This window comes from Furipterus horrens, unplaced genomic scaffold (genome assembly GCF_987537825.1).
Source record: "Furipterus horrens unplaced genomic scaffold, mFurHor1.1.pri manual_scaffold_9, whole genome shotgun sequence".
NCBI lineage: Eukaryota > Metazoa > Chordata > Mammalia > Chiroptera > Furipteridae > Furipterus > Furipterus horrens.
In genome coordinates this window covers 275768-290823 of record NW_028327179.1, presented here as the reverse complement: position 1 = coordinate 290823, position 15056 = coordinate 275768, and the positions used below count along the sequence as shown (strand labels likewise).

Genomic DNA, 15056 nt, shown 5'->3' with positions numbered 1-15056 from the left:
GCCCCTGGCTCAGTGATGGCCCTCGTGGGGTCCGACCATATCCCACATGTGGCAGGGCCATGGGTGGTGCCCTGAGCTGGGGACATGGGGGTACAGATGGAGGGCTGGGGCTGGGGAGGGGATGAGGCAGAGCCCCCAAGGTAGGTGGGCAGGGTGGGCCGTCTCCGTGCTGTGGGGGGTCCCAGGGGCCCTCCAACCCCAAGGTCAGGCAGGAGGGTCTGAGCTAAGCCCTTGGCCTGGCGTTGTCCGTCCCCAGCTCCATGGGCCCCGGTGGCCCCGCTGGCGCCCGACACAGATCTCAGAGGCTCTGCTGAGGTTTCCTGGCTCAAACCCCTCCCTCGCCAGCGCTGAGAACCTCCTCTGTCCCCGGGGTCTGTGGTCACAGCCCCAAGCCCTGGAGGCAGGCAGCGGAGCCCACCCTGCTCTTAGGCACCTGCTGTGTGCCTTCAGGGCTGAGTGTCCTAGCCCAGGGAGAGGGCCTCAGGCGCCAGCCCTGTGCCCTCAGTGCCTCCTGGGGCTGGAGCAGCAGGAAGAGGGTGACTCAGGGCCTGAGGTTGGGGCGGGGCATGAGGAGGGAGGCTCTGGCAGCACCAGCTCAGAGGCCAGGGCCCTGTGCGCTCTGCTGGGCTCCGGGGCTGGGCTCCCGGGCCAGGCCGTGGCCTCCTGATGCCTCCCGGAGGCCTGGGCACCGTGGAGCCTGAGGGTCCAGGCACGGCCACCCCTCTGCCTGCTTCACGGGCCCTCTGCCCACAGCCTGACCCACAGCCTGCTCGCGCCTCTGAGCACCCCCAGCCCTGCTCCCTGCCTTCGTTTCCCTGCCGGGTGCACCTGGGTCAGGTGGTAGGAGGCAGGGCTGCCAGCCAGGGCTGGCCTAGAAGCCAGCACCCTGGGGCCTCTGCACTGTCCAGCCCTGCAGAGGTCTGGGCTGTTCTGTTTTCCTGCTTAAGTGCTTATTATGGAAAATCTCACAAGTCCCTGAACTGAGAGGAAATGATCGAACGAGCCCTGTATTCAAAAGCTGTCAGTTCTCAGCCCTTCCTGTTCCATCTGTGACACCCCCTCCCCCCTCCCTGCCCAGTCCTACAGCAGAGTCCAGCCGCCTGTCACCTCGCCCGGTGTGTTCAGCATGCTTCTCTAACAGAAACCGCCCCTCACCGCCACACAGGGACCTTCCTAGCTGCAGTGGCAGTGAGAGGCGTGAGGGGAGGGTCTCAGGATCCCGACTCTCACCCCTGTGCTGATGGTGGGCCAGGAACACAGCCCTGACTGCCCCACGTGTCCCCGGCCATGTTATGTAGCCACCCTGTACCTCAGTTTCCCCAGAGGTAATAGGATAAAGCTAGTATCTACCTCAGAGGGGCACTGTGAGGGGTAAGGGGGGTTGCTGCCAGACCTTCCCCCGCCCCCTCCCAGGTGCTGGGCTGTCCTCTGGCCCCTCCCACCCGGCGGGGGAACCCCCAGGCCCTGCAGGCCTTTCCCCTTTGATCCTTGTTCGATGAGGGCAAATGCATCCGGCTGTCTGTGCACCAGGCGCCCGAGGCTGTGACCTGCCACCCCTCCTTAAGGCCCTTCGTTCTCAGCTGGCCTCACCCACGCCCCCCCCCCCCACCCTCCCAGGCACTTGGCCTCTTCCAGCTGTTCACACCGAGGGCCTTGGCACGGGTGCCCTCTCTGCACAGCTTTTCCCAAACTTTGTCCCTAACGGTTGATGACACTTCCTCAGAGGGGTGTCCCCAGCCTCCCATGGGACTCTGGGACCCAGCCCCTGTTCTCACTTGGTGGCTGTCTCCGTCAGACCCACAGGCCTCGCAGGCGCCTGCTTCAGCACCGTGTGCGCCCCGCCCCACGCAGGGCCCGGCAGGCGCGGAGCGCCCTCCGTCAGTGCTTCTCGGAGTGGACGCCGCTGACTGCGGGGCCTGCTGTCGGCGCTGGTGAGGCTACGCCGGGGTCTGCAAAGGGGGGGCCCTGGCACTGGACACCGGGCTTCTGGAAGGCTCAGAGTCAGGAGCCCTAGGGCGACAGGAGGCAGGAGGGAGGCCTGGTCGCCACCAGCAGCTGCACCTGCGTCCCACAGTCAGACGTGCTCCCAGCGGAGAGGCAGGGCGGCCCCCTCCAGCCGTGCCCGGGGTTGTGGGGACAGAGGCGATGCCGGGCCCGGACGGGACACAGAAGGCTGCTCGCCTGGTACCTCACGGCTCTAGCGGACAATGCCCAGCGAGCATCCCAGCTGGTGCCAGAGGCCGAGTTCGGTTTTTAAAATTTAATACTTAATTAAATAGAGGATCATGAGACCTTCAGCGTCAGGGATGTGCTGAACAATTAGAGATTATTAAACCGCTGTTCACAAGAGCAGTTAGAGGAAAATTAATTGACTGGAGGGTGAGGAGGTCACTGGGGATACAGGTTTTCTAAACATTGCTGATTCTTGCGCGTGCACCCCCCCCCCCAATAGTGTACTGTTGGCACCACGTGGCTGTTAGGGGTGATTTTGTTCCCTGGAGGGGACCCTGGGAGGTGAGCTGGGTCAGTGCTCACTGACGTGAGTGTCCAGAAAGCAGGTGTCCCAGAAGTGACCCTCGGCCAGCGGCCACACCCGGGGGTGGGGGTGAGGGGCTGGGCATTTGCCGTGTCCTGCGCTTCAGCAGAACTGTGTCTCTGGTGGCTGGTCAGGGACCCCTCCCCCTGAAGCAGACATGCCCAGGAACCCACAGCCCAGTGCAGAGCTTGGGAAGGGCTGAGGGTTCATGGGGTACAAGGCTGGCCTGGTGTGTGTGTGTGTGCTGGCCTTGGGGAGCACTGACCTTGCATCAGGGGGCTGACCTCACAGGTGAGGGGACTGAGGCCACAGGTGAGCAGATCTGGGGCCGCCCCCCAGGGCCTGTGTGACCCTTTTGCCTTGGGGGCGCCCCTGCGGACGGAGGGACGGGGCTGAGCCTGCGCTGCCCACCCCTGCCCTGCTCACGCCACGGGAACCGGCTCTCCTGCAGCGGCCGCACGGCGCTTCCCATCGCCCACCACCGGCGCCGGGACACAGCGCTGCGAATCCCCCGAACTGGGTTACGGGCGCCGCGGCGCCGCATTGCGGGGCGCTAAGCATGCGTGCCTGCGCGCGCCTCCTCCGGCCCCGGCCCCCCTCCCCTCCCCTTTCTCACCTGGGCACCCCCCACTCTCTCCTCTTCACCCCCGTCCCTGTTCCGTTCCTGAGACCCCGAGGGCAGAACTGGGGGCGGAGTGAGGCCCGGCTGAGGGTTGGGTGCTCCCCATGGACTCCGCGCGCCCCGCGGGAAGGTCCAGGACGCTCCATCGGGTTCTGGCCCAGCGGCCCGGCTGCGAAGGGCGCCCGCGTGGGTACCCGCGCAGATTCCCAGGGGACTCGGGGAAACTCTGGGACGTGAGTCAAGGAGTGAGGCCGGGAGGGAAGCAGCCAGAAGAGAAAGGATGGCAGGTGCCAGCTCTCAGGGCAGTGGGGGGAGGGCCCCCACACATTGGAAACAGACTCCTACAGGAGGCTGCCTGAGGCCCGCACCCAGGTGCGCCGCCATCCCCCACTGGGCGATGCTGGCAGGGTTTGCAGCTGCGCCAGCCCAGGGAGCCCAGCGCTGCAGAGCCGGGCTGGACACGGGCAGGACCTGGGAGCTGGCTGCCCTCAGCCCCACAGGGTGGTCAGCACCAGCCTGCGCCTCCTCCCCGCTGCTGTGCCTGCCCTCCTCCAGGCACAGTTGGGAGCTGAAGAAGGGGGGGACCCTCGTGCTGGTGGAGACAGGGGTCTCCCAGTGAACACACCTGCCTGTCTGGCCCCAGGGGTCTGCGGTGCCCACCAGATGCTCCGCGGGGAGAGAGCCTGGTGCCGGGAACTGTGGACTCCTCATGTGCCATTTCACACCAGTCATCCTTCCCAGCGTCCCGACAGTGACCTCACTGTCCCCGGAGCAGAGCCTGGGGACAACTGGCAGCCCCCCTCCCATCCATCCCTCTTCTGCCAGCCCAGCCCTCTCATCCTCCTGCGGGTGCAGCGCAGCTGCTTCTGGTCACTGCGAGGGGCCTGGCGCCCACCCATGTCCCTCCTGTGTGCTTATCCTGGCTCCTGTCCCCTTACCCCTCAGTCAGGAGCAGGTGGGGGCCAGGAGGGTGGGGGATGGGCACCTGGGAGGGGGCATGGTGTCAGGACAGAGGGGGGCTGTCCCTGGGGGCCATGAAGAAGGCCACTAGCCTTGGAGGAAGTGCTGGCCTGGAGGACTCTGAGTGCCTGTGTGCCTCTGTTTCCCCTGTGTGCCTGTGCCCACTGCAGGCCCCACGTGTCCTCTCTCACCTCCTGCCACCTCAGGAGCCTTCTCTTCCTTCTTGACTCGGCTTAGGTACCCAGGGGGACCTGCTGCCTTGCTAGTGGGCACGTGGGCTGCTGAGGAGCTGGACGTGGCCCCCGTACTGTCCCTCAGGGCGTTACTGGGGTTCAGTGCATGACCAACCCCCAGGCACCTGTCTCTTCTGCCCTGGCCCCTCACAGTGGCCGGTGGGGCCACCACACAGTGACAGCCCCCAACCGCCCTGCCCCTCCCAGCTCTGTGGGGCATTCACCCCATGTGGGGCGTGAAGGGGGTCCATGGGGCCACTTCCATTCCTGTGCCCCACACCCAATCCTGGGGGCACCTCCCACGGCTCTGGGGTTCATGCATTTGGCCAGCTGATGGGAGATCCAAATTAGCCGATGTTTTGAGCGAAGTTGGTTTTGTTTTGTTTGATAAGTGATTTTATGGGGTGTAAATGAATGCTGTGTTTCATATGTGGGGGTTTCTGTTTAGGAAAAGTAAATAGCTTGTTTGATGCCTTTGCCAGCCCCCTGGCAGGCAGGTGCGTGTCATGTGGCCGTGTCCAAGGTTCCCTCCAGGCCTCTGGCTCATAGGCGGGCCACGCACTCTGAGGCTTGTCTGCCTGTGGGCCGTGGACCCCGTCAGGGGCTGGACAAAGGGGGTTGGGGTGGGGCAGGTCCGGGGGCAGCCTGCACAGGTGCCGCACGTGCGCTCTGACAGCCTGGCCACGGCTGCACCGCAGGGCCCTCCTCCCGCCCTTCCTGTCCCTCCGGCGTGTGTAAGGTCAGCTCAGATTTCTGATTTCAGGGCACATGTCACCACAGCAGGTTTTATGACACACTCTCTTCGTGTTCAGCCAGGGGCACAGGTTTCAGTAATGAAATACAGTCCCTTACGGCATTTCCTTCCCCATGATGGGCTCCCGCGTGGGCGTCTCTCATGGGTTTTTTTTTACTGAAATCAGGCAATTTCTCCAAAGAGAACCGCCCCTTGCACTGGGTTTACTGCGTGGGGTAACTGCCCTGAGAACGTCCTTGTTCTTAGAAAATACACAGCTGGGGAAGGTCAGGGAACATGTGTACACGGGTGCACGTGTGCATGTGTATCTTTGTTCATGTGTGTGTGTGTGTGCATGTGTGTGCGCACGTGTGCATGGGGGGGAAGAGACGCACAACAGTGCTGTCCCTGAGAACGCCATGCTGTTCTTGGAGTTTTTCTCTAAGTTTGAAAAATGTTCATAATAAGTATTAAAAAACACTGAAAGAAAAAAGTGCCCTGTGAGCCCACTGCCTTCACCTCTAACCCCTCACTTCACCCTGAAGGGAGGGCGGGCAGGAGTCCAGACAGGGGCCCTGCCCTCTGGTGCTGGGCCTCATACAGGTGTGTGTAGTGTCGGAAAGCAGAACCCAGGCCGTGTTCTGTTGAATTGCTGTCTCTCTGCCCATCTGCTGGAGGTGCAGGGCTGCTCCCAGTGTCTGCTGCCACCTCAGCAGCTGGGACGGGACCATGCGGCTGCGAGGGGTATGGAGGTGACAGAGCCCTCCCAGTGCCAGGGACAGATGGCAGCCAGGTGAGGTGAGCTGCGCTAGAGCCGTTAGCATTTCCAGGAGGCTTGAGTGCCCGTCCTGGGAGGAGGGAGAGGCAGGCGTGACATCCTCACTCAGGAAGCTCACATGCATGTTTGCAAGGACCTATGTGTGTCCTGACCCTCCCAGCTCGATAGCAGCATGTGTGTGTGCAGTGGGGTGTGTGTACATGTATGTATGTGTGCACAGTGGTGTGTGTGCATGTCTGTGTATATACACTGGCACGTGTGTGTGAACACAGCATGATTTGGCTTTTCTCATGTAGCCTTGCGTTAGGTTGGGGGATGCACACAGGTGGATGGGCGTGTCCAGCCATGTGATGCAGCCACATTGACTTCTGGGTTCTCCGGTCAGTGGGAATGTGGGTTTTTTCAGTTTTTTGCTATTACAGTCTCCATCAACTTTTAAAATCCTCCTGACACCTGTTTCTGGCTGCGTCCTGGGAGGGCGGCTTCTGGAATGCAGGTCTGATGTTAGGGGGCAGACGCAGGACCAGGACCTCAGCCAACTCTGCATAAACACATACCCCAGACTCAGGCCCCCGGCTGTGAATTTGTGTGGGGGGTGGGGCCAGGTCCTGCACCCTCTTCCCAGACGTCCCACCTGAGGCCCTTGTCACCGACAGTCACCCTGGAGAGCAAGCCAGGCTTCAGCAGAAAGCTCTAGAGTGGGATTAGGATGATTAGTGCCGGGCTAGCCCCATGTCGTCTGTCCAACCGCTAATTTTCGCAACCCCTCTACCTGAATCCCCTGGGGGGACTTCTGAAGCAAGTTAGCACCACCCACTCTCAGCCCCACCACACCGGTGGCCTCCTCCTGTGGATACAAAGCCTCTGCAGGGGGTCCACAGGCCCAAGCCACAGGTAGCAGGTGGGCCCCCTGGCCAAGAGTCTCCTGGTTGGCAGCTGGCCTGGCACCAGGCTTGGGGGGTGACTGGCTGCCGGGGTGCGAGGTGACACCATATCCCTTTCTGTCCCCAGATCACCAGAAGCTGGAGAGAGAGGCTCGAATCTGCCGCCTTCTGAAGCACTCCAACATCGGTGAGCAGCTGAGGGGCAGGGCGGGGGTCCCACCTCCCTCCCAGCAGGCCCCCTTCACCAGGGGGCTCCTCAAGGTGGCCTCCCGGGCCCTTCCTACCCAGGTTCTGCCTCAGTTGTGCCAGGATGGGCCCAGGACTCTGCTCAGACGGATGTCAGGCTGTCTGGGAGCCGCTCCCTGGTGTCCTGCCACGGCCAGAGTGGGGCTTTGGCCATATGGGGCCCAGCTGGTCCTCAGGGCTGATCCTGGGACCCCCGTCTCTTCCACCTGTCCTGGCCCAAGTGTGAGGAGGCCTGATGGGGGGTTGGCATTGGGGGAGGCAATGTCCCATTTCCTGGGGGCCTGGCCCCTGCTCCTTAATTACGGGCTCTGGAGGCTGGGTCTTCTGGCCTCACTGGCATGCAAATTCCTGCCCTGCCCGAGAGAGGCTGGGGCCCAGGGATCTGTCCTCACCAGCACACGGGGATTTGGACAGGCATCCACAGGGACCCCAGCCCGCTCCTCGCTGGCTGGGGGATGTTCCAGTGTACTTAGGGCCCCAGTCCAGCCCCACCACCCTCGGCCACCAGGTACCGCGTCCCGGCCAGCTCTGCACATACCCTTTCCCCTCCAGCCCTGTTCCTGAGTCCCCTGAGCACCAGCCAAGGTTGGGTCCCCATTCTGAGCGATTTTCAGGAATTCCCTTCTTCAGGGGAGGAGACCCGGGTGTTCCTTGGGCTGGTGTCTTAGACAGCTCTTCAACAAGACACCCCAGTGTCTCACTGTGGTTCTGGGTCAGTGCCGTGTGGTCCCCGAGGTCCTTGCAGCAGCTTCATTCCAGAACATGGGGGAGGCAGAGTGAAACTTCAGGGTTCAGACGGGCGTTCCAGAACACAGGAGAGGCAGAGCTGTGAACTGACCGCTCAGGGAGCCTCGTAGAAGTGGGATCACAGAGCATGTGTCCTTCTGTGACCGCTCAGCTCCCTATGCGTGAGGCCCGCAGGTCCACCCTCGTTTTGGTGAACAGCAGGATTTCCTCCCTTTCCAAGGTGGGCTGGCGCCCTTGTGTGAGGGGCCGCAGCACACTTGTCACTCACCGTCACCATCACCGTCACCGACAATCCCGCTTTCTCTGCCTGTCGGCAGTCGTGAGCACAGCCACGCTGGGGTCTGTCTGGTCCTGCTGCCGCCCCGCAGGCATGAACGGAGCAGCAGGTGGCTGAGCTGCCAGGTGGTTCTGTGTTTAACTTGTGAAGAGACCCCCGAGCCTTTTCATGGTTTAGTTGAGGGCTCTTGCCATCACCTGTCTGTTCTGTTCACGTGAAGGCCACACTGGAGAACAGAGGCCCAGCTCCGCAAGGACCTGCCTGAGTTTCACAGCTGCACGGTCACACCTGGGTGCCGTCCCGTGGGGAGTCGGGGCACGACTGGGCCCCTGGCAGCAGCTGCATAGGCAGAGCCCCCACCCCCTGGTGGTTTAGCTTTTCTTTAGAGACGAGGTGGGACCTGGGCAGAGGAGATAGCCAGGTGCTGCTATCCCTGGGCAGAGAGCCTTCTATGGGGATAGGGTGGGGAAAGCTGGGCCCTGCTGCCCCCGGCATCTAAAACGGGCATGAGCCACAGAGGCCCTCTGCACACATGTCCATGACCTCCCAAACTGTCCCAAGAGAGCTCAGGGTGGCACCCTAACTCCACCCCCACCCCCTTGTCCTCCATCCTTGGCACTTGTTTAGGGGCCCCACCCCCACACCGGGAGGCTTAGAGCAGGGACCCAGTGTGGGCTGAGGCAAGGCACTCGGAGGTCACCACTCAGCGAGCAAGCAGATCCCCAAACACCCTTACTGTCCCCAGAGTCCCTGAGGTGCCAGGCAGGAGAGGCTGGTTAAGAGGGGCCCAGCTCCCCATCCAGAACTGAGCAGAGCCCGTGAGCCTCCGCTCAGGGGCATCCAGCCCCCCCAGCCTCCCCTCTGCACACCAGCCCTTTCCCCCCGGGGCCTGGCTCAGTGACGGTGCGTGTCCCCCTCCTGTCTCCTGGGCTGGAACTGCACCCTTTCCGTGGGCGGCTCAGTGGTGAGCTGGGCAGGTGAGCGGCAGGGAGGACCGTGGACCTGGGACACTTCCTGCAGAGACCAGTGAAGGAGAGCTGAGGGGACAGGTCTCCACGTGCTGGGGGCCCACCCTCCCCCCCCTCAGCTCTGCCCGCAGCTGGTCAAACTGTACGTCACGGGCGGGGGCTGGCCTCTATCAGGGACGGCACGGGTCCAGGGATGGTGGAACCCTGGCCTGGGACTTGGGGCGCAGGCCCTGGAGGAGCTGAGGCCCCAGCAGAGGGGTGTGCATCCCTGAGGCCCCTCCCCCTCTCCCCTGTGGCTGAAGTGTCCTCCCCCAGGGGCTGCGTGGTCCTGGGTGGCTGCCACCCACATGTCATTTACTTGCTGTTTTTATTTAAATAGATTCTGACAAGTCACTCTTCTCTCAGCCCTGTCTGTGAAGTCATGGTCCTGAGGGGCTAGCTAGGTTTTCTTCTGAACCATTAAAATAATATGCAACTATTTTTAAATGTTAAAAATGTATATTTTTAAACATGTCCGTGTGCACACAGCCTGTCTCCCACACAGGCTCGGTGTCTTCCTGGGCAAGGAGGCGGGACTGCCGTCCACCAGCAGGGCCTGGGGTCTGGCCCGTCATCTGCCCTGTAGGGCAGGGGCCTGGGCAGAGTGGTCTCCATTAGGAAGAAGGCCCTCAACTTTATAGACCCTTGACTGCCGGGAACTCGGGTCCCCCTGCCCAGGAGGAGACTGAGGCCCCAGGAGTGTCCCTGGGTGGTGCGGTCAGGCGTTGGCCCTAGGTCAGGGGTGGCTGCCGGCAGAGTGGGTTTCCTGACAGTGAGGGGCTGGAACTGGACGTGGGAGGATGCTGGAGCCAGTTAGAAACTAGGGAGGCGTGGCGGGCACTGGGTGGGGTGGGGGCACCAGAGGGTAGCTCCAGGGGGGTCGGAGCCCCTCCCAGCCTCCCATCTGTGACCCCCTGGGATGGGAAGCTTCCAGCGGGTACATGTGAAGTGCTCAGAGCAGCACTCACAGGCGGCAGCCCTGCAGGCAGGGCAGAATCCAGCACTTGGGGGGTCAGTGTCCAGAACAAGCCATTCCTGGGAAGACCTGCTATTTAGGGCCATGCACCTCCCGCTCAAGGAGAGGAGGTGCTGGGCTTGCCTCCCTGTGCTGGAGCCCACTTCTCTGCCACTCACTCACTACATGGCACCACGGGCTGGGCAGGCTTGGTCCTGGGCTCAGGGATAGGAGAAACCTGGCTAAGCCGTGACATTGAGACAGGCTTCATACTGCTGACCTCACGGTCTGGAACCAGAGCGCAGGATTGGAACCTTTGGAAGTGATGCCTCGCTGGGTGGATGGTCCTCTGCCTGGGGTCCCTGCCCCTCAGCTCCTCTCCACGGAGCCCCTCGATGGCTCCTTTCCAGGGCCTGGTCGGTGAGCCCATCCGGACACCTGGACACCCTGTGGACACTGGCTCTGGGCTGCGGGCCAGCAGGGCCCACGTTGTCCCGCAGACTCTGCCTGCCCACCCCGTGCTGGGGGAGCCCCAGGCCCCTGGAGGGGTGAGCTCCCCCCTGGCCCAGTGGTGGCCCAGCTGGCAGCCCTCACATTCTCTCCTGTCCCCACAGTGCGTCTGCACGACAGCATCTCTGAGGAGGGGTTCCACTACCTCGTCTTTGACCTGTAAGTGCTCTGCATCAAGCCTGGGGGGGACCTGGGACCTCCCCAGCCCTAGTGGACAGTCCCAGTGCCAGCCCAGCTCCCCTCACCTTCCCATTTGCTTGGCTGCGCAGTCCCTCGGCCAGGCCGCAGCGCTGGGTCCTCTCCCCTCCAGAGAGAGGGAGGGGAGGCTGCTGAGGAGCAGACCTCGGCTTCCATCCCCTTCTCTCCCTCGGTGTACCCGCCCCCAGCTAGACGGGGACCCCACCGGCGGGCACGAGCATGTGCATAGGTGTGTGACAATACACACGTGTGGCTGTGGTTGCATGCATGTCAAGTGTGCATGTGCGGGTGTCAGCATAAGCACGAGTGGTTGTGCGAACATGCGTGTGTGTGCATGCGATTTGTGAGTGTGCATCTGTATGTGTGTGCATGTGCCCAGGTGCATGTGTGCACTGTGATTTGTGGGCTGTGTACATGTGTGTGCATGTGAGGCTCGTGGGACATGTCGATGTGTGTGCCATGTAGTTTGTGGCATGTGTATGCACGTGTGTGCGTGTGCGGGGGCTGAGTGTGGAGGCACCTGGGGCCTCTGCGCCTCCCCCTTCCTGCTGGGTTTAGCAGCGGTGACCTCACCCCTCACTCCCTGACAGCGCCCCGAGCGGTGCTATATTTAGCCATCTGTGAGTCACTGCCACTGGGGACATGGGGAGCACGGGACCCAGGCGGGCAGGGGCCACAGGCCGCGGGCAGCCCCGTGCAGCCTCTAGGCTGTCGCAGGACCAGGAAGGCCCCGCCGGGCGCTGTCGCCGTGCTGACGGGGCTGCTCGCGTGGAGGGCTCCGCCCCTGAAGTGTGGCCACCTTGGGCCACGGGCACGGAGGCCTGAGGAGCCCTCGGTCAGAGGCGCCGGGACAGTCCCTGCGAGGGTTTGGCCTCCTCTCAGTACCTGGTGACCCACAAGACACCACTTCGAGCCACCAGTGGTGTGGCCAGGGCTGCCAGGCCAAGACTGTGTCCTGAAGCAACCACCCCTGGTCCCTCGGGGGCGGCAGGCTTGCTGTCATCCGCTTCCCCAGGAAGTGTATGGGCCACCAAGTGGGGGGCGGCCTTGTCCAGGGACTCCTGGCCGACAGGTGTGTGTGATTCAGGAGCAGACAAGGGGGAGGGAATGGTGCGTGTGCGCGTGTGTACATGCAAGCGTACCATGTGTGTACACGTGTGCACACGTGTGTGTGTGTGTGTGGTGCCCATACGAGGTTCTTGTCCCTCCTGGCCCACACGACGGGCAGGCATGGGGAGAGGCTCTGAGGGGCTGGCCAGAGAAACGTGGCTGGCATTTGCTGGGGGGTGCGGAGGAAGGGCCGGGCGCTGCAGGCCTCTCCTCCAGCCTCCGCGGGCCCCCAGGCCCGTGACGGTCCAGACCCTGTGGAAGCCCCCACTCTGGGGCCTCTAGGACACCCCCGGGCCCCAGGCAGCTGTGTCCAGGGTGGGTGGAGAGGGTCTGTGCAGGGGGCCTGCTGAACCAAAGGGAGGCCCTGCCCACACCCGCCCCCTCCGCCCCCCGTGCCGCACTGCACAGCCTCCGTGGTGCTGGGCCCAGGACTGGCATCATCTTCAGGAGGCTCCAGGGCCCCTTGGCTTTTGGGGGCTCTGCGGATTCAGCGGTTGCTGAGTTTTCCTATTCCCTATGCCTGGGAATGTCACAGGGCCTAGGGGACTAGGCCGGGGAACAGAAAGGGGCTCCCCTGTGAGCCGTGGCTGCAGCCTAAAATTGGCCATGTTGTCTGGCCAGGGCCAGAGAAGCGGGGGGATGGAGAAGATGCCAGCCCCTGGACCAGGCCTTTCCTGGCCAGCACGAGATGCCCCCCACCCCCTGTAACTAAACCTCCACTCTGCAGCCGTGGGCCACATGCCCTTAGGTGCCATCAGCACAGACGGGAGCCTCCTGTGGATGCAGGGACCCAGAGGGTGTCCCCAGCCCTGGGTGAGGGCTCCTGGGTCTCCTGTGCCCCTGCTGCAGCCCTGGCCGTGACCTAGAGCCTTTGCCTCAGCCCTGGGCTTGGCCTTGGGGCCGCAGGGCCTGGCCTGTGGACTGTGCAGGCAGAGAAGCAGAGACAGAGTGCAGTGCTTGGGCTGAGCGTGGAACGCCTTCCTCCTGACACAGACACACACGCACACACAGACTAACTCATGCACACAGAGACACATAACAGACACAGATGCGTGCACACAGATACACACATGCGCGTGAAGCTCTTCCTCCCTTGGCCCATTGACCTGCTCTGAGCCTTAGCTTCCTCCAGGGGCAAAGGGGGACCCTAAAAGCTCCTAGCACCCAGGATTGTTGGGGATTCAACAAGGTGGACGTCTTGCCAGGACTGGGGGCATGCTAGTACCCAACACACCTTTGGTCTCATTTTTTTCCAACACTAAGAGAGACCCCACTGTGCTGGGTCACCTGTTCAGCAGGCCCAGGCCATGGTTGTCCTCACCGGGCCAGCCCAGCCCTGAGTTCTGGGCATAAAACTGAAATTAGTGGGAAGTGAAATGTACATGCAGAGATCACAGCACGTGGGCAGCTGAAGACGAGGCTCTGGGGGGTGGGTGCAGCTGCAGGGCGAGGTGTCCTTCAGTGTCCCCACAGGTCACGAGAGGGAGGCTCTGGACCATCTACAGGTTTTCCCTGTCGATGCAGAACTGGCCTGGTTGGGAAGAGGGTCTGGGTAGACCCAGGGTGGCTCCTCCCTGCTTCCTTGGGCCTGTGTTTCTCGACCCTACTTTCTGCACCTCTCTGTCCACGCCCACATTTTCCAGCCCAGGGAACCTGGGACAGCCTGGACCCTCTGTGGGTTCCCAGAGGCCCTCTGGCCGGTGACTCCTACCCTGGGGGCCTGTCCTGGCCACAAGGACTGACACACAGCTCAAGAGTCTGTGGGCTTTGGCCGCCTCGAGAACCTGGCCCTCCAGGGAGGCCAGGTCTTCTGCTCTGTGTGGGGGCCACGTCCCTGGCCCTGGGGGTTGAGGAGGGGGACCCAGAGCTTCTCAGACCTGGAGTGTGAGTCCCAGGCCTGGGTCCAGCTGCTGTGTGGCCCACTTTGGGAAGGTCACTGAGACAAAGTCGTGAGCTTGAGAGCCGCTGTGAGGGAGGCTGTGAGAACGAATGTCGGGTGCCACCGTGTGTGAGTGCTCGGGAAGCCGGCGGCCCTAGGTGACAGTGGCGATGGGGCAGAGGTGCTGGTGGTGGAGGTGGAGATGCTAGAGACGGTAACAGAGGGGATAGGGGACAGGGGCCTCCAGAATGGTGACTCCTGTGTGCTTTCCCACAGGGTCACTGGTGGCGAGCTCTTTGAGGACATTGTGGCAAGAGAATACTACAGTGAGGCGGATGCCAGGTGGGTGTGGACCCCTCCCACTGTCCTGTCCTGCCCCTCTGGCCCCGTTGTCCCTGACTGGGCTGGGCAGAGGTGTCAGTCTGTGCACCTTGGCTGAGCCCACTGGGAGCTCTGGCAGCAGGTCAGAGGGGCAGCTCTGCCCTCCAGCATGGAGGTGTGGCCCAAGTCTGGGAGGACCCGGGCCTGCTTGGTTCCCCCCGGGTGGGAAGTGGCCCACAGAAGGGTGCTGTCCTTAGGGTGGCTGGTGGCAGGTGGAGAGCAAGGTAGCTATGGGCGTCCTCCTTCCCCTCCCGTGGGTGTCAGTTGATAGCTCTCAGCAGGCACCCCTAGACTGCCTTCCTCATGGGGATATGAAGTTTCCAAATACTTGTCCTGAAGACAGACCAGGACTCTCTCTCCAGACGCCCTCCAGGGCCACCCTGAAGGCAAGAGAGGCCTCTGTGTCCGGCTGTCCTTCCTGACATCTCTGGGGCAGGGGGCAGGGGGCAGGAAGTCAGGTCCCGTGCAGGGGACAGAGGGATGTGGTCTCTCTCCGGATGGGGCCTCCTGGAGGGCGCTGAGCAGCCCCTTCCTCCTGGGGTCAACCCTCAGCAGAGGGTGCAGGGGACCAGTGGCCCCAGAAGTGCCCTCTGTAGCATGTCCGCTGGGGATGGCAGGGCCCCTTCCTGGAAGGGTCAGTCATGTGGCCTGCTGTGTCCCATGCTTGAGGGCCAGATGCCACTCTGATTGTGACAGGAATGTCACTCCTAATAGTGCCTCTCAGCTGGGCACGGTCACTCTGTACCTTGCCTGCCTGGCACCTGGCACCAGGAGACATGCATTTAAAAAAAGAAAAAAGACTGACAGTGGCCCTCTTTAGGCAGTGGAATTATGGATGCTTTTCAATTTTTTAACCTTCTTTGTCTATTTTTAAAATTCTTCTTTAATGAATATGTATTACTTTTCTAATCAAGAAAAACGAATATTACTTTCTAAAGTAGCTTTTTGTGACTTGCTTCTGCACCCACAGCCCACCTTGCCTGAGGCCCCGTGGGAAGGT

At 62.4% G+C, this 15056-nt stretch overlaps 1 protein-coding gene across 1 annotated transcript in view; it reads left to right on the top strand.

Moving 5' to 3' along the window:
* CAMK2B (calcium/calmodulin dependent protein kinase II beta) overlaps positions 1 to 15056 on the top strand; it is a 55546-nt gene that overhangs the window by 16349 nt on the left and 24141 nt on the right. Inside the window, exons 3-5 of the mRNA XM_090286960.1 lie at positions 6874 to 6933; positions 10593 to 10647; positions 13952 to 14017. Of these exons, the coding sequence (XP_090143086.1) occupies positions 6874 to 6933; positions 10593 to 10647; positions 13952 to 14017 (181 nt within the window). The remainder of the gene's footprint in view (positions 1 to 6873; positions 6934 to 10592; positions 10648 to 13951; positions 14018 to 15056) is intronic.